Raw genomic sequence first — 22,503 nt, forward strand, 5'->3', positions numbered from 1 at the left:
CCATGAAAATTCTAGAAGAAAACATAGGCAGTACGTTCTTTGACATCAGTCTTGACAGCATATTTTCACATATCATGTCTTACCAAGCAAACAAAACAATAGAAAGAATGAACAAATGGGACTACATCAAACCAAAAAGCTTCTGCGTGGCAAAGGAAACCATCAACAAAATGAAAAGACATCCTCACAATTGGGAGAAGATATTTGCAAGCCAAATAACTGGTAAGGGATTAATATCCAAAATATACAATAACTCATACATCTCAACAAAAAAACCCCTAAAAACCCAATCAAAAAATGGGCAAAAGACCTGAAAAGACATTTCTCCAAAGAAGATACACAGATGGCCAACAGGCACATGAAAAGGTGTTCAACATCACTACTCAGTAGGGAAATGCAAATCAAAACTACGATGGCATATCACCTCACACTCGTCAGAATGGCTATAATTGAAAGACAGGATACAACAAGTGTTGGAGAGGATGTGGAGAGAAGAGAACTCTCGTACACTGCTGGGGGGAGTGCAAACTGGCACAGCCACTATGCAAAACAGTATGGAGAGTCCTCAAAAAATTAAGAATAGATCTACCATATGATCCAGCTACTCCACTGCTGGGTGTTTATCGAAAGAACATGAAAACATGAATGCTTAAAGATACATGCACCCCTATGTTCATCACAGCATTATTCACAATAGCCAAGACTTGGAAGCAATCTAGGTGCCCATTGAGGGACAAATGGATAAAGAAGATGTGGTAAATATACACAATGGAATACTACGCAGCCATAAGAAATTATGAAATCTGGCCATTTGTGACAATGTGGATGGACCTTGAGGGTATGATGCTAAGTGAAATAAGTCAGAGGGAGAAGGTCAAATACTGTATGATCTCACTCATAAGTAGAAGATAAAAACAATGACAAACAATCACACAGAGACAGAGATTGGATTAGCTGTTACCAGAGAGGAAGCGGGGAGGGAAGAAGGCAAAAGAGGTGATTAGGCACCTATATGCGGTAATGGATTGTAATTATTCTTTGGGCGGTGAACATGATGTACTCTACACAGAAATGGAAATATAACAATGTACACCTCAAGTTTATATAATGCTGTCAATGAATATTACCACAATAAAAAAAATGTTAAAAAAATGCTTGTGACGTCATCGGTAAATCACCCCCCAGCCCTGCTTATAGAGTGAGAGTCTGTGGAAATATGCTGTTTGTCCACCTGCCCTTCCCCTGCTGGCTGCCCCTTCCTGGCCTGGGTGATGGGAATGAGTCCTGGGAGGGGCCCTTGGAGCCATTCGCTTCCTCCTCCCTCTGCCACAGCCCATCCTGGGGGCTGAGCAGAGCCCCTGGGTCCTGCTGGCCTCCCTCTATCCTGTTGGGGTGGGTATGGTGAGCATCTGCAGAGAACCCATCAGGGCATCTGCCTGGGAGATGGGGGGTGGGAAGGGGAGCTTGCAGTTCTAAGGAGCAGAGGCTGGGGGTGTGGAGAGCCAGGATAGGCAGGAGCTGGAGCTGGCTGGGGATGGTAATATCTGCCTGGAGAAAGTGGCATGCTAGCTAGGTGGGATTTAGGCTGGTGGATGACATTGTCAACATCATCACCATCATCACTGACAGTCATGGTACACTGTAGGTACAGTATGCTGGGTGATTCGTGCACGATGCTCCAGGACAGCCGTGCCCTCACTGCAACTGCTGGTGGATGCATGTCCTCTGTGATCCACAAGATTGTCATCAGGTCTAACTACAAGACTGGGGGACACAGGGTCCGCCCATGGGCCAGAGTCTGGGCACTGTGTCCTCACACTCACAGGGTGGCTCTTTCACCCCGGCCGTGTCCATGCAGGTCCCTAATTCAGCCCCTGTCTCTGTTCAGCCTCAGTGCAAGTGCAGAAAGCAGGGGGGGGGCCTCTTAAAAGAGGAGGGCACAACGCCCTGGAGGTCCAGCCATGTCATCACAAAGGCAGCATGTCCTTCTTTTTATAGCTGAGCAGTATTCTACTGTGTATACACCACATTTTCTTTAGCCGTTCATGTGTCCAAGGACACGTAGGTCATTTCCAGGTCTCGGCTATTGAGAAAAATGTGGCAATGAGCGTGGGGTGCAGATGTCTCCTTGGGATAGTGATTTCCTTATGCAAAGTGAGATGAGTCAGAGAGAGAGACAACTAGTGTGTGATCCCACCATGTGTGGAATCAAAAAAAAAAACTCACAGAAATAGAGATCAGATCTGTAGTTGCCAGAGTTGGGGTAGGGGTGGGGGAACAGGGTGAAGGGGCTCAAAAGGTACAAACTTCCAGTTATAAGATGAACACGTTCAGGGATGGAATGTGCAGCATGACGACTACAGCTGCCAACACTGTTCTGTATATTGGAAAGTTGCTAAGAGAGTAGATCTTAAAAGTTCAGAACAAAAAAAACTTGTAACTATGTGAGGGGATGGATGTTAACTAGACTTGATGTGGTGATCATTTCACAGTACATACAGACACCAAATCATTAGTGTTGTCCACATGAAACTTATACAACGTTATCTGACAATTATATCTCAATAAACCTGGGGAAAGAGGAGGACAGCAGGGGCAGGAAGCCGAGTGGGTGGTGCTGGCAGAGGAGGGTGCCCGAGGCCGAGGCCCAGCTCCAGCGCTAACCTGCCGGGTGCTCTGCAGGAGTCTCTGGGCCTCTGGGGCCCCCTGTTCTTCATTGGTAACATCCCCGCTCCCTCCCAGCACTGCTGTCCCCGAGGAGTGAGGCTGCTCAGGCCCAGGTGAGTGAGGGTCCAAAGTGCCTGGTTGGACGACCCTGACCCTCTGGGTCCTCACGGTGCACTTCACTGAGTGGTCAGAGGGCTCTGGCAGAAATGGCCTCCTTCCCAAGGAACTGAAGTTGGTTTACTAGATGGGGCCATTTTAACCTCTGACATGGCTGATTAAACTCTCAGTTCTGAGAGGAAAAGCAAAACTATTGATCCAAGTTTATGACAATGACAGGGACGTGGTTAATGAATCCTGAACACAGAGTGAATAACCATCGTCTGCCCAGGGTAGAAACTTCAGGATCATTCTAGACCTTTCCCTGCTTCACTCCCATAATGGTGACCACAGCTGGACATCCTCAGCCTTCCTCGGTCCAGGGCTGACCTGAACCAAGTCCTCGAATCCTCCAACAGCCCACGAGGCAGGATGGCTGTTCCTGCTCTGCAGGCAAGGGAGCTGAGCTGAGAGAGGCGCACAGTCGGGCGGCTCAGGGGTCCACAGAGTCCCCTCCACTGGCTCTCAGTTCCCCAGCATCTGGTCAAGTCTGTCCCCTCCCCAGTCCAGCCTGTCTGCCTGTCCCGCTGCTGATGCCCAGAGCCACAGTGTCTCTCACCTGGCCAGCTGCCACTGTCCCACAGGCAGTCCCCGCAGGTGACCCTGGGTACCCGCCAGGCTGCAGCCTTGCCTTCAGGGCACCTGGGGCTCGTAGCCTCCTGAGCCCTCCCCTCCCCACCTGCCTGGCTGGGTCACTGCCCTGCTCTTCCTAGGAAAGTCCTCCCAGCCTTCTCTGCCTGGCAAAGCCCCTCATCCCAGACACTCCTCCCAGGAGGGTGGGCTCCTGGCTGGGTTTCCCTACACTCCTCGTGTGCCCTTTGGAAACTTCAGTATCATGTGTCAATGCTGTCAGTGTTGTGGGTGTGAAGGACTGGCTGGGCATGTCTGTGCCCCCTGCTCTCACAGGGACAGGGACCCTGTCACAGTGAGATGTGGCACATGACGGGTAACTTCACTGCTCTGCAACCAGACCCCTGGAAATCACCCTTACTTGCTGTGTGACCTTGGGTAAATCATTTAACCTCTCTGTGCCTCAGATTCCTCATCTGAATGCTATCCATCCTGCATGGCTGTCACAGGGGTTAAGAGAAGAAGTACAGCACCTCCAGCAGCCCCGGGCACCCAGTGCTGTTGGGGGTCCCATCCCCGGGTGTTGGCCTCCTCGCGGGCTCTCACAGACAGTGTGTGGGCTGAAGGAAGTCCTGGAAGCTGAGCGCTCTGCGTGGACCTCACCTCTCAGGGCCATCTGTAGAGCCTTCACTGGGACTGTCCCCACGTTACTATGAGGGACGAAAGTGGTCCCAACCAGGAGCCCCGGGTCTGCCTGCAGCGCCCCTGCTCTTAGAGGCTGCCATGACCGGGGATGACGGGGACAGAACACAGCCCTCTGAGTCACAGAGAGTGGGGAAGTCACTGTAAATCTGTTTTTCTAAATCATGTTATTTCAAATGCCCTGGGCCGATGCCTATGTGAGCAAGGACAGTAGATGGGGCCAGGGGCACTTTGTCCCCTGAAAGTCCCCATTGTGACCCCGAACTGACCTCGAATGATTCCAGAACAACAGGCCCTTGTGTGGGCCCCGCAGGCCTGCTCACTCCGCCCCCGGCTGGCGTGAGGACCCTCTGCTCCTCTCTAAGGTCTGTACAGTAGCCTTAAACCCCCATTCAGGCTGCTGCCAGGTTCTGATCAGAGATGCTTCTTAGAGTTTGGTTCTAGGACGTCGATGAAGCTCAGCTCCTGTAAACTGCGTCCTCTCCAGGAGAAGGGCAGATCCAGTGGGACCAACTGTGAGCAGAACAGCGGCCAGGGGGCTGGTCCCAGAGGAGGACTGCATGTGGATGAAGCCTCTCCCAGGCCACCCTGCCCTGCCCTGGGAAGGCCACCAGGAGAATGCCCCCAGGAGGTGCCCCAGAGCCCCATGAACAAGGGGGTCCCAGCCACTGCAGTCACAGACGACAGCCTCCAACACGTCCCGGGTGGACGTGACCCACAGCTGCCTCTTGCTGTGGGCCCTCTCCTGACGCACACCCTCAGCACATACTTGTGGGGACCGTGGTTTGTTCCGTCCTGCAAGCTTTGGCTCTTGGTCACATCAGAGAAACCAGCTTCTTCTTGATCCTCTCTCAGGCCCATGGAGGCATTCAGCTTTGTTCCAGGAGCTTAAAAACACCCATTTCCTCACCTTCTTTACAAGGCATCAGCTGGACTAGGTGGGCCTGTGGCTTTGTGGGGACTGCAAAGTGGAACTCAGCAGGTGCCTGAACTGGCATTGTCATGACTTTGCAGCTCACAGCAGCGAGCCCCTTTCAACAAGGACCTGGACTCAGGCACATGGCCTGCTGCTGACCCTGCCCATGGTCTAGAGCTGTCCCAGCCTGGCTTCATCTCCCGCTGAAGGTCCCCTACAAGGTCTTGTCGCACTGTCACTTCCTGAGAGCTGGAGGGCTGACCCACATGAGGACAGGTCTGGCCTCCCTAGGGCAGTCAGCAAGCCCAGGGCCCCCAGGACAGAAGGAGCAGGCCCTAAATCCAGCTCCAATTCTCTCCAGTGGAGTGAAACTGCTTTCTCACCTATAAAAGGACTGGCGTGGCATCTCCTGTGGCCACAAGGAGGGTGACAGGAAGCTCTAGACATGTAAGGTGCTTACCCAGCACCAGGGCCAAGGCAAGAGCTCAAAAACAGCAGGGAAGATGGTTACCTAGCTGCAGACATAGGTCCTTCGGGTTGTTCTGTTTCGGTGTTGATGCTTCCTGACCTTGCTCCAAGACAGCGCCACCAAGCAGGCAACATCTAAGGAACTTCCCACCTGCCCTTTGTGTGCCACCAAGCTAGGCCCCAGAGGAGGCTCCCTCCGGCCCAAGACCCAGAGGCAGAGAGGTGAGGCATGCTGGCCACAAGAAGCTTGGGGGGCTGGACACCATCCCGCATCTCCAGGGACCAATGGTCACAGCACAGAGTAGGTGCTCACTTCTTAGCCCATTCTCTGCAGTCTGACACCTTTCAGCTATTGCCCGGCAGGCTCCTTAAATGCCCCTTCCCCAGCCCCTTTCTCCCCAGGCACATGGGCTTCCAGGGGGCAGTGCCCCAGCAGGAGGCCGGCCCATCAGCCAGCACTTGAACTTGCAAACACTCCCCAAGGAGCCAGATGCAGACAGATCTGAGCAATGAGATGCATGAGCAAGGGATCTGGACCAGGGAGGGTTGGGGGAGAAGGGTGGTCTGGGGGAAGGAAAAGCAAGACCAGGAGAGGGTATTGTTTGAGGCTAACCATCCCAGTAACACCCAAGGGGAATATGATGCAAGTCAAACACCAAATGATACTGCAAATTTCACACTGAGTCAGGATGGGAGGGAGGAGAGTCATGTCAGAGCATCATCTGCAAAGACTTGGATTAATGAGGGTTTTATCCTGAGACCAATTTGCAACTGAAGAGGAGAAAATAAAGATCATATCAAAGTTTCTTTAAAGAGAATGATTAAAATTTCAAAACATTGAGGAACTCTTGGAAATTCAACTAAGCCTTTGGTTTCTTCTTTTGGATGAGGGTCAACAGTGCCCCTCTGTCAGCATCATGGTGCAGGCTCCCAGGACTGTGACCAGGTAGTTTTGTCGAAAAAACAAGACTTGTGTCAATCAATACTTTGTGAATTTTCTTAAGCACGTGACAAATTTCCTATCATTTCTTAATTTGTACTGTAATTTTTCAGTATAAAGCCCCAATCAGACCTTCTGCTCCTAATTTATGATGAAGTTTTTACTTAAGTTTGATTTTCTGTAGACTCACCAAAAGTGGCCCTTTTCTGGAATAATTATCCTGGGATAACAGAGGACGTCCTGGAGATGCCACTGAGACCCTCTTTAGTCATGGGGTCCCCAAGGTGGGAGGGAAGGAAAATGTCAACTAGTCAAACATCCGCCTGAGGCTGGAAGCTTTGCTCTCGTGGCCACGAGCCAGAGGTCAGCCAGCCCTGCCCATCCACCTCCACGGCTGGGGTCTGACCAGTTTCTGAGGCTCCTGGTCTAGGGCCCCAGCTCTGGGACATCACGGATTCTTCGAGTGAAGGGATGAAGGAGCACTTCATGCCAGGAGCTGACTCTCAGGATTCCTCACTGAGTGTGCCCTTCCCACTATCTCCTCTCCTTTCAACCCGGGCATCTTATCCCTGAAACGTGGCACTCAGCACTTGTCACCTGACTTCCTGTCACTCTGCAGTCTGGTCCCCTTTCTCCCCTATGGAGTGGCCCAAGGAAATTCTAAACATAGCTCATTAGCCACATCACTAATTGGAACAGAACACACAGCCCACTGCCCAGTACATCTCTCATCAGCTTCACAGAGTGAGAGGAAACTTATGCACCTTGTTTGCTTGTGGCTTGAGGACTTTCTAATTGAGCACAGAACCCTTTGTCTTGTAGGAAAAAGAAGGGACCCCAGGCTGGGACTTGGTGAGTTTCCAGAGATGGTGAAGCCATCTGAGGCCCCCGGTAGCTGGGGAGGGTGGGAGACCGAGTGCGGGGCTCCCTGAGTGCAGTGGCCGAGCACGCACAGCTGTCATCTGAACTGCCACTTGATTCTGCCTCTAGAGATTCAGTCTAAGCCAAGGATTCCTCAGAAAGAAACCCAGAATGATGGTCGTGATACTGGGGAATTGAAACAAAACCAAGAAAACACCCCACAAAAGTATTGAACATAAAGGCACTTTATAAAGTGCCTACTTTTTCAAAGCTTTATCATCTTCCCCCGTGGACATCTGCAAATACTTCTTGGATGAGTTTTATCCTTATGACAGGTAGAATCTCCATGAAGACTTAGAAACACAACACCAGATGGGGGCTCAAAAGAGCCTGTGGAAGATTCCAGCAGAGAGTTCTCAAGATCCGGTCCAGGGCTCACCAGGGGCTCTTTGTTCATGGTCTCTCAGATCACAATCCCCACACTCCACAAACAGGAGATGACCCTGAAAGACGGCTCAGTAGTTGGAGGTTAAACGCAGCAAGTCCCTACCCTGACAGGAGGGACAGGGGAGAGTCAGCATAACACCCACAAGACACACAGCGTCGCTCTTCTTTTGGTTTCGTTTTTCCACCATGGAGAGCATTTCTGCATGCTACAATGATACCCTGTTGGGCGGCAAATCAGGTAACAGCCACTGGCTTTCCAACCAATCAAACTGTCTGCAGCAAGAAGCACACGCATGGATCATGTACAGCAGAGTGGCTAGCGATGAAAACACCTGAAACCAAGATAAATGACCATTAATTGGCACACATAGAGAAAGGGCAGGGCATGGGTCATCCACTCATGATGGCCATTAACATGGAGCTCAGGATGACAGACCTGAAGTGTGTGGACCACTGCTTCCCATCACTCATGCAGACATCCTTTCTGGCTGAGCCCAGACGTGGCCCTGAATGCTTTCGGCACAAAACTCCAGGTGACCTAACAACCCACTGGACGTGGTGTGCAAGATCAGCCATCTGCCATCTTGCACCATCATGCTGGTGCCACCAAATGGAAACAGGGGCCCTCAGAGGCCCCTCAAATGATACTCACAGGCGAGTACCAACTGCTCTCCGTGGGAACCTTCCTTGCTCCACAGCAGGAAGAGCAGGGTCCACCAGCTGTGAGCCCAGCGGCCTCGGTTGGAGAACATGAGCACAGGGTTTGCTGGCTCTGGGTAAGGTCTCGATGCTGCCCGGATGTCCTCAGACCCATCAGAATGTTATTCTAGGATCATAATCTCACAGACGCGGGCAAGGAGCCAGGCTCACAGGACTGAGGGACAGGGACAGGGAGGCGGGATCGTGAGATGCTGCAAAGGAGGGGCTCCTGAGAAAGCTGCTGGGAAGACGCAGTCGGCTGTTTTGACGCTGGGAACAAAGGCCCTGGAAAGGTGGCAAACAGTCACCTGTGGCCTGTCAAGCCCCTGACATGCTGTTTTCACTGGGCACCATCTATTCCTGAAGGCCTGCTGCCCCCGAGTCCACTATCTGCTCCTGGATCTGCGACCTGGGGTGTGGGGTCAGGAGTGTCCAACCAGGCATGACACTTAGGGTGGCTACACGTCTGTGACCCATGAAAATGCCCAGAGACACCAGCCATCACCGGGCCTGCCCTCTCCCTCCCCACACAGGGCGAACCCTTCCCCCTCATTGGCCAGAGGCGATGAGTCAGCCGAGTATTTGATCACACATCTGAGAGAGCTCATCCGGGAACTCTGAGGAAGCCCGCCTGAAAGGAGCAGTCACCATGGGTGAGCAGCCCCCCCAAAACACCTCAGCCCGTCAGGTGGGAGCAGGTTACTGTCCGGGCAACTCCAGACCCAGTGAGAACCCTTGGTAGAGGAGCCTCAGAAGTCCCCACAGGAACAGGACACAGAGCTTATTTTCCAAGTGATGGCAAGAAATGGCACCTTGGGGACACAGACACAGGGACATGAAGGGAAATCCTGAGGTTTTCAGAAACCCCTTTCCCTAAATGGCTGCCATTATTGCCCCCCCACTGTTAGGATCCAGAAGCCTCCAGATTTCTGCAGAAATTTCCAGCTCCCCTCAGTCGGCTCCCACCAACCCCAGGGATCCTTCGGTGCAGACACTCTGCTGTCAGCAAACGGGGGAGAAGCTCAGCTCCTGAGGCAGGTCCCAGTTAGGGGTCACAGAGGGCGAGAGGCAGGCCAGATGCTCCCAAAGGCCAGGGGTGTGAGGAGAAGGTCTTGAGATGCCTCTCACAGCCCAGACAGGCCTCCCCGAGACCATGCGAGGGCGTGTGACAGCTGGGCAGGGTCTGGAGTTGAACCCTGAGTGACCAGGACTCCTTCCCCCTGTGACAGGACACAGCTGATATTCTGAATAGAAAGGCGGGACTTCACATTGAACCGGGCTCGTGTTCCCCTTGATGGTTTCAGCCCAGCACCCCTGCCTGCTGAGAACATCGTGATTCCTGGTTCTGGCACTCCTGACTCTGCCTGGGCATGCCGTTTCTCCAACTCAGCTAACAGAAAGGGGGACACAATCAATTGTGGCCTGCATAAAGAGATGCTGGGATAGTCATGAATGGAATACTCTACAGCAACGAGAAGAAACACTCGACATGTCCACCCAACAGTGGGACGAGCCTCACAAACCTGAGGCGGAGAGAAAGAAGCCAGAGAGAAAAGACACACACTGTGCAATTCCATTCACATGACGTTCAAAAGCAGGCAAAATCGAGCTAGGCAGCTAGGAATTAGGCCCGTGGTCATCCTTGGTGTGGGTGCACAGTGGTGATGGCGGCAGGACAGGAAGGGGGTTTCTGGGAGCTGTTTATGATGCTCTATTTCTTAATCTGAATGGTGAATATACACTTTATGGAAATTCATCAAGCTGTGCACTTGCATCCTGCTCACTTCTCTGGATGTGTGTTACCTTTTGATAAAAAAAAAAAAAAAAACGAGGAGTCAAAACAAGGTAGAGCCCAGTGGTTCTCAGCTAGAGATCTGTCCAGCGGGCAGGAGCATTAATCCACCCCATCTGGGTTGTTCCGTCAAGTGCTGACCCACTAGCCACGTTTCATCTACGTGTCATTATAGTTGTCTGCAGTAACTTTATGGAAGTTGTTGGCAAATGCCTTGCTGATGTCTGTTCGGAGATAAGGCTTCTGGAGTTGGGATGGGGGAGGTATAAGGCTCTCTAGATGAGGAGGAGATGAAACAGAGTCATTTGAAGGATGGAGGAGGAGGGAGATGACCAGCCTCCCAAGGGAAGGAAGAGCATCCTAGGGGCTGCCCGGCTGTGATACTGTTTAGAAACCAGCCATCTTGGGAGATGAGCCAATATGGGAGACATTCCCATACTGTGGGACATTTGAGGGGTGCAGGGACCATGTTGATGGAACTGGAGAGTAGGCTGGGAGCTTAAGAGAAGCATGTGGCCTCCCCAGGGCAGGCAACTGGCCCACAGGGACAGCAGACAAGGCTTTGAGGAACCTTCCCCCAGAGCCCAACAGTGCCCGCCCTGTGGGATTCTCTCAGCCTCTGCTCTGTCCTCCCCAAAATGGGGGGATGGCACAGCTTTAGCTCCTGGAGCTGACATCCTGTGATCTGTCATTACATTACGTTTGACCTCAGGATTTCCATAATTCATAGGTTGACCTCTAGAAATCCGAAGAGCACTATTTCTGAAACTTTTTCTTATTTTTTAAACATCACCCATGCCTAGAAATACATCTGATATGGTGAGTTACCACACGAGTGCAAGCCCACCATGCACAGCTCTGGAAAAAGGTTTATGAAATAATACATCCTCTTACTCCTGTCATTCTGACCCATCCCATTAAAAAGGAAATCCAGGTCATGACCTCACATGACCTCCTCCACCATGGGTCAGGCCCCGCAGTGGAGACCGTTCCTTTTAGAGCTCAGAGACCTGCACACACTGTGCCCCTAGTCACACACAATTGGCCCCCGCGTTTGTTCTGCTGACGGGGTGAATGAGGCTCAAGCCCCGTTCCCCCCAGGGCTCCTGTGAGGCCTCGGAAGGAAGCTGTTCAATATCCACAGTCCTCGAGGGGAAGGGACAGGAATTGCCGTCCCATTTCACAGAGGAGCAGGCCGAGGCTCAGGGAGCACAGGGGAACGTGCAGGGGGAGCTGGTGGAGACGTGACCTCCGGCCCCTCCTCCTCCCACAGGTGCTCAGAGCTGTGGGGCAGGAGACGCCGTCATGAGGAGCCGAGGCCTGATCGCACAGCAAACACCCACAGCTGGGGGTCTGGACTCGCTGGGCCCAGAAGGGCCTCCCCACAGCCCAGCCCAGAGCCAGGGCCTGGGGAGACCCCGGCCACTCGATTTTCACCCCAGGCCTCATTCTCCCGCCCCTGACTGTGCTTCCATGGAAGACCGCTCAGGGGGCCAGGATACCCAGGGGCCAGACTCACTGCTCCAAGCTGGTGCTGAGGGTGCTGACAGGGCACCTGGCCTGACACCAGCCCCACCCATTCCTGGTGACCTTGGAGCACGTTATCCTGCTCGTGGTGCCCTGGCTCTCCATCTGTGAAACGGGGATGACACAGCGCCCACACCCCAGGGCTGCTGTGAGGGTTCAATCCGATGGTTCACGGAGAGCTCGGATGGTGCCGGGCATCAGCGGTCACGTCCTCACGCACCCACCCTCTACAAAGTCCACCCAGGCCGGGACCCTAGGCGAGCCCAGGCCTGGGCAGCGCAGCCCTGACCGGGTGACAAAGGGAGTCATGGGCGCGTCCCCTCCTTTCTCCATGACTTTGTGTCTTCATGACGAGGGGAAGGTCTATTTCATTCAAAAGTCGGTGAACAAAAACAGAGGGGAGGGCTCGGGCAGCCTTCCGCTCAGACCCCGTCAGTGGGCGGTGGGAGCTGTGAGCACGGGCGGGTTGACTGGGCACTCACCATAGCAGCGATGTTTTCGAGGTAATGTTCATATAGGAAGCCATCTGCCATGGTCCTGGCAGCCGAACCTTCTAGGAAGGAGGCGCTGAGGTAAAACAGGGCAGCAATAAAGTGGTAGAATATGTCCTGCAGGGTCAGAAAGGGCCGTCAGAGAGATGGGGAGCCCAGAAAGAGAGACATGGGGCAGCTGTGGTCCCAGCAGGGCCTGTCCACACCACCTGTCCCCACCTGGCATGGCTCAGGTCCCTTGGTCACCTTCGGCCACTTCCTTTGACCCCCCCCATCCACCATCACCACCCCCTCCAACCCCCCCCTCACAGAGGTCGTTGGTCCAGCTGAGTTTCATCTCGCTGGTTTGGGGGCAGAGGAAGGACTTCAGTGGAGAAGGGACACTGCTCTCCCTTGAGCGGGGACGAAGTGAGGGGGGCAGCTTGGGACCGAATAGGCAGAAGTTGGTTCTGGACCTGAGAAGTGTCATACATGGTCACAGTCCTGGTTCGGATGTGGCCTCGGTGACCAGTGCAGGGGAGAGAGGGGCCCAGGCCATTTCCACTGTTGTTGTTTGTTTTTTGGTGGGGAGGATGCAAGGGCCTCCAGATATGTTTACAAGCAAAAAAGCACTAGACTTGGATTTTGAGTATCCGTAGTTTGCAGGTGGTTTCACAAGTGTAAGAAGGAGACCTTTTGAGAATGAGAGGCTTGGTCAAATGGCCCCACCCCCTCCAAGGGATGTAAGGGGCAGGAGTCCATGTGTAAGTTTCACCCTCTTCATGGGCCTCAAGGCAGAATTTATGCAGAACAGAGATCACAGGCCATGTCTCTCCCCCACGAAGTCCCTCACTGGTGACCCAGCATTAGAAACCTGTGACATGGAGCTGGGCAGTAAGCACGGCCTCACACTGGGCAGCCAAGACCAGCCCCCAGGACCCTACTCCCAGGAGACGGAAACCAGCCTTCCTGGATGATGGGAGGTGCCAACAGACCCCTGGCAGGTGCAGGCAGGATGGGAGGGGGGTTGGGCAGCTGGTTATCCATGAAAAAGGCAGTCACGCAGGAGGAAGCAGAGCAGACGGTGACAGTCAACCTCTGCCATCCCCTTCTCCTGACCTCCTGGCTGCAGGGAGCCCCGGGCTGCTGTGCACAGCTCGGAGCTCAAGGCCCAGCCAGCTCAGCCTTGGAATGTGGGTGGGAGATGGCTAGAGGGCAGCCTCACCCAGCACTGGAAAAGCCAGCCTCCCAGGGCAGAGGGTCCCACCCACCCCCCTCAAACACCCAGGGCTGGGACTCACCAGAAGTTTCCAGGAAGCCTTAGTATCACGGACACCAATTAGGTACAGGAAGAGCAGGGCAGTGGTGCCCACAAAGCAGAACACAGACACGAACATCACCCAGCCCTGGGTCTGGGGGAGGGGCACCAGGGACGAGGCAATCAGGATCCACACGAGGCCCCCAAAGACCTGCAGAGGGAAGGAGGGCAGGGTGAGCCTCGGGCCAGGAGAGCCCATGCCCAGGAAGGGCCAGACCCAGGGATCACACTGGGGCACAAGGGGCATAAATACAGGAAAGAGGCAGAGAACACCAGCAGTGGGCATTTCCTCACCAAAAACAGCTCTTTCATACCCGCACGGCTCTAGCTTGGATCTCTAGTGTCAGTCTTTTCCAATCCTATGCTTGCTTGCCTTTATTCACTTTTTAAATATAATTTTAATTTTTTTATTTAACAAGCATTTCTATCACATTTATATGCCAGGCACTGGCTTAAGCACTTTACAAATATTAACTCAGTTAATTCTCACACAACCCTATGAGCAAGGTACTGACCCATGTGTCAGGTGGGGAAACAGAGGCACATGGAAGGTCAGTAATTCATTATGCCGAGAAAGGACTTATGCCATCCAGTATTTTCATTAGAAGTACTAATTCTGAGATATATCCTTCCTAGTATTTTCGATATAAAAATATCCTTTCTTTTATGAAATGGTAGTGAGCAGATGATTCTTTTGGTCTTTATTGTCAGATAAATTAGCCACATTGTGTCATTAGCATTTTTTAAAATAAAATAAATCCCCAAGTCCAGGAAGTGCTCTGAGTGCTGGAGTTGGGGCTGGAGAGAGGACCCAGCTCAGCCAGCCTCCTCAGGTGGCCGAGGACGGCATGAGAGCAACACTCCCCCATCATCACCCAGAAGACACCCCAGTACTGTTCACAGGGTCAGTGAGCCCCCATCAAAGAGGAGCATAAGGACAGACGTGGGGTCACAACACCCCTCAGTGCCACAGTCCCGCTCCCCTGTGGACAAGCTCACCCCCAGCTGGGACTCTCTGTACGTCTCTTCCCTTCTGCTTGTCCATCTTCATCCCAATGAGGTCAGCTCAGCCTCATCCACCGTCCCCACCTGGACAAGGACTGCGCTGGGCGTGGGCTGGGACACTGGGGAGATGGCTTTGCAGTCAGAGGTTCCAAGGCACTGTGACCCTTGGCACATCCTCCGGAGCATCTGGGGGCTGAGGACGGGCTGCCCCCATGTCCTACATCCCCTGTGGTGTGAACTCAAGTGGTCCCTTGACCTCGTCTCCCTGTCCCTGCTGCCCACCTGCTGGGTAAGAGACACCACTGTCCTCACAGGGGTTCTCCGAGCCTCTTAGCTGAGACGCATCAGGAGAGAATCACATTTGGTAGAAAAATCAGCACAATGAAGAATCTGGAGTTAGCAAAACCAAGTTGGGCCTCATGAATGAAATCTGGGAATCTGAGCCCAAAAGACTTCCTCTGTTGATGAACCTGAGATGGCCTGAAGGAAGGCATGTGACAGAACCAGTGGACCTACTTTACAACTTATAGTCACCAGAGCAAAATCAATTAAACACAAATCCTCAGACTGCCACAGATAAGACATGTGTGTCCATCTCATCCACAGTTCCCTTTAAGATCAAACAGGTTACTTGGCCTTTTCCATCACGGGCACTGACACAGGGACATGAGCCGATAGCTGAGATGGACTTGGACTTAGAAGGCACGAGAGTGTGGCACGGAGAAGAGGGAGGATCGGGCATGCCCATCCCGTGAGCATAGGCAAGGGCCTGGGACACACTTTCCATAGGCGTCCTGTGCCTGGCCAACCGGTGACCATTCAAAGAGGACCAACCTAAGCTAGGTCCCCATTCACATGCTCTCAAGGAGCCCTGCACTGCCCCTTTGCAGCCTGCAGCACAAGACAGGTGGATCTAGTTAGTCAGAAAGTGGCACTGTCCCTGACCAGGTGAGGGAGGGGGCGAGGTCCCCCTTGCTCAGGGCTGACTCTTGGGTGTGGGACACAGGCAAGACCCGTCCAGCCGTGTGTCAGTGTGCGAGTTGGTTCCCTGGCCTTCAGGGCCTCCTGGGAGATGGCTGTGCCCAAACAAGTGACTGATGGACCAAATCCCAGAGGAGCAGCTGGCACTGCACGTGGAGGGGAGAACCCTCCGTGATGGAATCCCACGTGGGACCCAGTGGGCCCAAGGTGTTAGCACGTAGCCAGTGGACATGGTACTGAGGGACACTGAATGCCACTTTGGGGAAACGGTTCTCTTTCTCACTCTCTTCAGTCTTTCTGACTAAGGCAAGGAGAAGGGCTCAGGGGGCAGCCAGGGGTCTGGAGCTCCCCTACAGCATGAGCTCCAAGGACAGGCAGGCAGAGGTGACCTGGAGAAGGGCATGGATTTTATTTTTAAGTGATATAGGTATTCTGGAAAAATTAACTGTAAAATACATAGGAGGTAAGTTAAGACACGGGCGTACCCGGAAGTGGCACAATCTGAGAAGGCGGCTCTCAGACCCTGGTCTCAGGCTCAGTGCCCTGGACCTCGTTCAGCTCGATTCCTCCCCGTGTGGCTCGGTCAGGAATCAAAGGCAGGAAGAGTGAGGGGAAGTCAGAGTGCAGTCCCCACACTGAGTGCTCGTCACAGAGTCCTGAGTGAGCGCCAGGGAGACGGGGCCGCAGCTCTGAGCTGAGCTCCCTGCCCCCAGTGCAGAGGGAAGCTTCGAGGTTACCCGGACTCTCCACCTGCTTTGGGTGTGCGCTTCCACCAGTGTGAGGAAGACTGTGTTCCAGCTCCCTAGGAATGCTCCCTGTCACACACACTCACACACTCACACACACACTCACACCCTTATGCAGATCTCCGGGGTCTCTGGTAAGAATTCCGTCCACAGGAGCAAAGCCCACCCTGTGCTCCATCCCAGCCCTGCCCCCTGGGACCTCAGGACCCTGTCCCGCCTCTGTTGCACCACCTTGCAAAGGGCCTTTAAGAATCATGCTGACTTTTTCTTTGTGTGGTTTCTCTGTAGCACTGAGTTTCATGGTAAGATGGCGGGGAGAAGTTCTCTCTCTTAGACAGCTTTAATGAGAGAGAACTCACACACTACACAGCTCACCCATGTAAAGCGACAATTCAATGGTTTAGGATGATCACAGACATGTGCAGCCATCATCTCCACAGCCAATTTTAGGACATTTTCATCACCTCGAAGAAACCCTGTGCCCTTTAGCTATGGCTCCCTCCACCCCTCCCATCCCTAAGTGACCACTGACCCACTTCCCATCTCTATAGATTCCCCTATTCTCAACTTTCACATGAGCTGAATCATATATAAAAGGTGGACTTTTGTGACGAGCTTCTTTCATTTGGCATAAATGTCTTTCAAGGTGAGAAATTCTCCCTCAAGGGGACCTTTACAAAATGTCTCCACCATCACAGCTCAGCCCACCGGCCATTCTGACCCACCATGTGGGGACACTGAGTGAATGTGGCTCATCTCTCTGGAACCTCCAACTGGAAAGAGCTGAGGAGCCTCTGGTGCCCAGGGACGTTCTCATAGGAAACATGCCACCAGGCCCCGTCTATCCAGAAACATATTCTAAGTGACATGTCATGAGAAGGGAATGTCCTCACACAGAGGAAATGATTAACCCCTGGGAGTTTTGCTCCCAGGAGATGGGCAGTGGGCCTGCCCTGTACCCCTCACAGCCCTGCCAGCAGGTGCCCAGGGGACAAATGCAGGGCGGCCCGCACAGGAGACCATCTGGGAGGGGCTGAGGTGGGTGCAGAACACCCCTGAGAGAGGACGGGTGGAGCAAGGAAAAGAGACGAAGCTGAGAACAGAGTCTCTTCCAGCTGGACGTCTGTGAGCAGCGCCCTGGACACAGACACGGCTGCTATGAGAGCTCCAGCATGGATGCGTGCTGGAAGGGGTCACAGCTGGAACAGCTGTGCAGGTGTGAAGGCCCCGCTCCTCCCAGGCACCTGCCAGCTCCCGCAGCACCTGCACCACGCAGCGTCTGCATGGGCGGGGGCACGTGAGCCCTGGAGAGGGGCTCTGCCCGCATGTGCTGGCGGAGCTGGAGCACGTGACTCGGCCTCTTGGGCCTCGGCTTCCTCGTCTGGAAATGGCATTTTGCAGCTGTCTCCCCACACTGTGGGCTGGTGCAAACTGGCTGAAACCATAGAGGTGAGTGTGAAGCTACTGGCACCGTGCCCAGCACCACCCAACAACTGGGGTAGGACACTGCTCACCCAGGAACCCACAGCCCAGTGGACACAGACGCAGAGGCAGCCCGGTACAATGCAAGATGATGCCCCAGCCGAGTGGGCCAAGCAGCCTGGACCAGGGCAGGGCCCCATCGAGCCTTGAAGGGAGAGGTGGACGTCACTGGCTGACCTGGCCACAGAGTCAAAGATTAGCTCTCTAGGGGGAGGGAAGAGTACACGCCGAGTCCAGAGGATGCTGGAGCACCAGTGAGGGCCTCAGAAGGCCGGAGAGCTGTGTACAAGGTGGGGGACAAGGAGCAGCAGGAGATGGGGCTCGAGGGAAGGTGAGCCTGAGACAGAACTGATTGCTGGGCCAGTGTGGAGGTCTCCAGGCCCCACTCAGTGCAAAGCTGGGATTCCACGTGAATCACGGACACAGCCAGCGCCTGCCGCCCTCCACCTACTCAGCGTGCAGAAGATTCTCTGTGTGGGGGCCCCGTCCCCCTCTGCCAACTGAAAGGCAGCTTATTGGGAATCTGAGCTCTGAGGCTACTCCCAAGGTGAACATGGGGAGTGGCATTAAGACCACCTGACCCAGTTTACCTGCTCCGGTTGCTCTGCCCTCCTGGTCCTTCATGAGCAGGCTCCCTCCTCCCAGGGGACCGTTCATGCACCATCCCTCCCAAGGCAGCTTATATCGTGTCCTTTCATCTACACTGAAGGCAAACCCAGGACTCAGGGGCCTTGAGTCTGTTTGTAGAGAGGGACAGAGATTTGGGATTCACAGAGAGAGGAGGGCGTCCAGGTCTGTAGCTGATGTTACCAGGGCGACGGTGGCCTGAGAGAGGCCCTGCTCAGGCCTCCTCCCACTTCCCGAAGTCCCCGGGCAGTCTGCTCTCCATAGCACCCGCTACCCCTCTGCTCCCCAGCACCGGTCGTGAGCATGATGGACGATCGCTGACCAGTGTCGACCTCCCGCCCGAGGCAGAGGACAGTCACCAGCTCCTGAGGGAAGGACACTGCCCTAGACCCACAACGCTGGGGCTCTCACACAGGCCTGTCCTCATCTGGGTGGAAATGTTTCCCACCACGACTATACCACTGAATTTACCCTCAGGATGAACAGAAACAAGGAGGTTTCATGAAAAATACGGTAAACCACCTCTAAAAGACAAAGTCTGAAATGTAGACCAGACAGGAGGGGCTTCGGTTCAAGAAAAATAAAAGTTATCGATGGGAGTCACCAAATAGGTGAGCAATGTGGTCAGCCAACAAAACAGGTGTGCACCTGCAAACAGTGAGAAGAAACGGCCCATCAACGGCCTGGCGCTCCTCTGAGGGTCCCGGGTGTCTCCCTGGAGAATTGGTGGTGACTGTCAGTTTCATCCTGTCTGCCCTTGGGGTCAAGGACTCTCTTGTGATTCATATATATTAGCCAGGCGGGAGACAAAGCCCTAGCCCCTTTCCTACCAATGCACTCTGAGAACAAATGTCTCAGAGGGCACCATCTGGACGGGGACATGGGCAGACTCAGGGTCCAGGTGGGAGACAGACCACAAGCATGGGCCTGCAGGACAGGAAATGGGTGCCCCCAGGTGGGCTTCCAGGTGGAGGCGTTACATGAGCCAGACCTGAGGGACAGAGGACTTAGCCCCACCATGCCACCTGCACCAAAGAAGCACCACGTATGGAGACCAGTGAGGACTGTGGGGCTGGTTCTGGAAAGAGTCCTAAGATGTAAAAGCTGGTGGTTCCTTCCCGCCAGGGCCCTCAGTCCAACCGTCCCTGGCTTATCACCAAGCAGCTGCAGGGCAGGATAGAGGCTGGGGAGGTGGGACATGATTATGTGCCAGAGGCTGCCCCTTCCCTGAACAAATGGCCTCCCAAATGGTGATGCGCTGACACAGATGACAAATCAGTTTTAAAGGTTTGATCCCGGACCCACTGGTAACTGGTCCTTTCATCTTCGGGCAGATGCAGCAATTTGTTTGGCTCCCAGAATTCAGAGATTTCCCTGAACCTGGCCTGGCACCTGGCTGGCAGGGCGGTGCAGAGGGAGGCTCAGGAAGTCCCCACCGCCACAACAGAAGGCAGGACAGGACTGCCACGGCCCCCTCTTCCCTTTGGCCACCCCATCAGGCTGACCAGGGGCAGCTCCGAGCACAGGAGCCACTGGAAAGCCCTACAGAGGGTGCTGTCTCTGCAGTACTTGGGGACCCCAGGGACAAGTCACGTGTGCCCTCCACAGCCCCGCCCACCCCCTAATCTCACTCTCCCCTTGCCTTGCACACCCTGCCTGGGAAGGGCATCAAAGGTCAAAGGTGGTGGGGATCGGCCTCATGGCCCCTCCTGCAGTTGCCCCCTTTGAGCGCGGATTGGCCAGTTGATCGGAGCAGCTGTTTGACTTATTAGTAAATTAATGATAATTGCATCTAATAGCTATTGAGCAGGAGCTGCAGGCACCACGTGGTTTGAAGAGCTTGTGTACATTACGCTCACTCAGTCCTCACAGCAATCCTTGAGGTGGGTGCTACTATAGCCCCATTTCATTGATGCAGAAACTGAGGCACAGTGGCCCGCTCAGACTCCCACAGCTGCTGAGGGCCAGCTCTGACAGGCTGGTTGTAGAGCCAGGTCAGGACGGCCCTGTGTGTGGCAGTCACCCAAGGACACCCACAGGCAGTTCACCATGAAACCTCCCGTGCGTAGGGCCGGCTTTGGAAATGGCCGTGAGAACAGTAACACGGAGGGAGAGGAGACTGTCCGGTAGCCTTAGTCCTGCTCCCAGGCGCCCTGGGTCTAGAGAAGCAGAGAACCCAAAGGAGGCAGCCATGGGAGGCAGCCTCCCCTCCCCCACCCTCCATTGGCTAACAGGCTCTGTTCCTTCAGAGGAAAGAACACCAAGGTGTGTGTTTAACACCAAAAACAAGCAAAAGATCCGAACCCTGAAGGACATCGCTCCCTCTTCAGCAGACACAGGCCTGTGGTCCTCATCCCTGGGTCCATCAACACGACCTTTGTCACCCTCACCCACACCCCTACTACGAGGGCCGGGATGTGGCCTTCATCTCCTGTCCTTCCTCCTTTGCTCTTTTCCTGGTGTGTCCCCCCCAAAGCCTGTGCCCTGAACCCTCTAAGGGCCTCCTTCAAAGGTGGATCCAGGAGTTTCAGGGTCCTCCCCCTCCTCCTTCTCTTCCTGCCCCCTCCCCTCCAGCCCAACTGCCTTCTAACAGGAGGGCAGGCTCTGGGGTGCAATTTCAGGTCAGCTGAGAGGGGCTGGGTGGCCCAGGGCCTTCCTCTTCCACTGCCTGTGCAGATCAAGGTGTGATGGCGGGTGACAAGGCTTTTATTCCAGTTCCTACATATTTTCTCAGGCCCCAGGGCCTTGGTACATTGAAGTGACTCAATACATGGGTGGTTCTGCCCCAGTATGGACAGAACAGCAGCTATTAATGAGCTGGGAGTGCTAGAGAGCCTGGAGCAGAGAATCAGGGCCAGTACATCCCCCTAGGAAGTCATTATGCTGCTGGGGCCCAGCAGGAGCCAACCAGGAACCAAACCTTCCACCAGAATGCAGAGGGCAAGTCAGGCCCAGGATGCAGAGAACCCAGGGAGCTGCTCCTGCTCCCGGGACAGTCTGCAACCTGTGAGGAGTCGGCCACACTTCCCCATGGCAGCAGTGCTCCAGGGACAAGAGGGCCCACCCACTGTCCTCATCCATCAGCACCTGAGGAGGACACCTGCTGGGGTATCTCATAGGGCCTGCCCTTGGTGATGTTTGTCCAAAACACTATTTCAACCCAATCCCTAAACCTCGATTGGTGACACTCCAGCTTCTTTTACTGATTTTTGTAGATGACATCCTAACCCTGGACAAAGCTGGGCACCTCTACAGGGATGTCACTCTCCGATAAGGGCTTCCTCTGCGCGGCCCATGGGAAGAGGGTGCGAGCACAGCTTCGGAACCAAGGCACAACGGATGGACCCTGGCCCGCTTCCAACATCCGACCCACTTGCGAATTTGGTTTGTCCACCAAAGTCCCCCAGACTGGTTTCTCCATTGTCGTTGATTTAAAAGGGGCCAAAGGAGGGGGAGATTTTCCTCTCCCCGGCCCCGCTATCCAGATGCTCCTGGGACCCGCAAAACTTGTGGATCTGGTCAGGTCGGCTATGCCTAGCCCCTGTGGTGGCGCGCAGCACGGCCCACCCCGCCCCCTCCCTGGCTCGGGCGCGCCAGCCACTCACAAGCTCAAAGATGAAGAGCACATCGGGGAAGGTGGTGAAGACATCCCTGCCCCTAGGCAAGCGCTGTCTCCACATGCTGGTTGCAGCCTCGGGACAGGACCCGCGGCTCCGGCTCCACAATGACCGCTCTCTTGCTCAGCGGAGCCCAGTGGACAGGTCCCACTGCGCCCGGCTGAAGAGCAGAAGCGCCCGTGACCCAGAAGGGAGGAGCCCAGGACGCCGCCCACCTTGCCCTGTCTTAGCCAACCCTGTGCGCCCCAAGAGACACGGCCGCTCTGACTCCGGCGCCGCATGTACCACCAGAGGGCGCTCAACGGACTTGCGGAGCTGGGGGCCGGGGAAGAGGGCCTGACTCCTGCGTCCCACCTCCGGGCGCCATCTCCCGTGGGGAGCAGGAACAGCCACTTTGCCGAAGCGCTTCGCACGCGTTGCACTCTTGGCAGAGGATCACCATCCCAGAAGAATGAGAACCCTCACTAAGTAGGCTCCAAACTCTCCACCCCAGCACCTCTCGGGTCACAACT

General features: G+C 54.5%; 1 protein-coding gene across 2 annotated transcripts; it reads right to left on the reverse strand.

Annotated features, from left to right (window-relative positions):
• Nucleotides 1-6,455: 6,455 nt before the first annotated feature.
• LOC106838528 (myelin and lymphocyte protein-like) lies at nucleotides 6,456-22,214 on the reverse strand. 2 transcript variants are annotated; one of them, XM_014852701.3, is made up of 4 exons: nucleotides 21,980-22,214; nucleotides 13,517-13,684; nucleotides 12,228-12,353; nucleotides 6,456-8,059 (listed from the first exon to the last, which is right to left on the reverse strand). In XM_014852701.3, exons 1-4 carry the CDS (start codon nucleotides 22,052-22,054, stop codon nucleotides 7,934-7,936), a joined length of 495 nt encoding a protein of 164 aa, XP_014708187.3. In that variant the 5' UTR covers nucleotides 22,055-22,214; the 3' UTR covers nucleotides 6,456-7,933. The 2 variants fall into 2 exon arrangements, with proteins under 2 accessions (XP_014708187.3, XP_070368876.1); XM_070512775.1 differs by lacking the exon at nucleotides 6,456-8,059 and adding an exon at nucleotides 9,950-10,229 and having other exon boundaries at nucleotides 21,980-22,158.
• Between the last annotated feature and the right edge of the window lie 289 nt (nucleotides 22,215-22,503).

The sequence above is a fragment of the Equus asinus genome, chromosome 6, assembly GCF_041296235.1.
Source record: "Equus asinus isolate D_3611 breed Donkey chromosome 6, EquAss-T2T_v2, whole genome shotgun sequence".
In the NCBI taxonomy this organism is placed as follows: domain Eukaryota; kingdom Metazoa; phylum Chordata; class Mammalia; order Perissodactyla; family Equidae; genus Equus; species Equus asinus.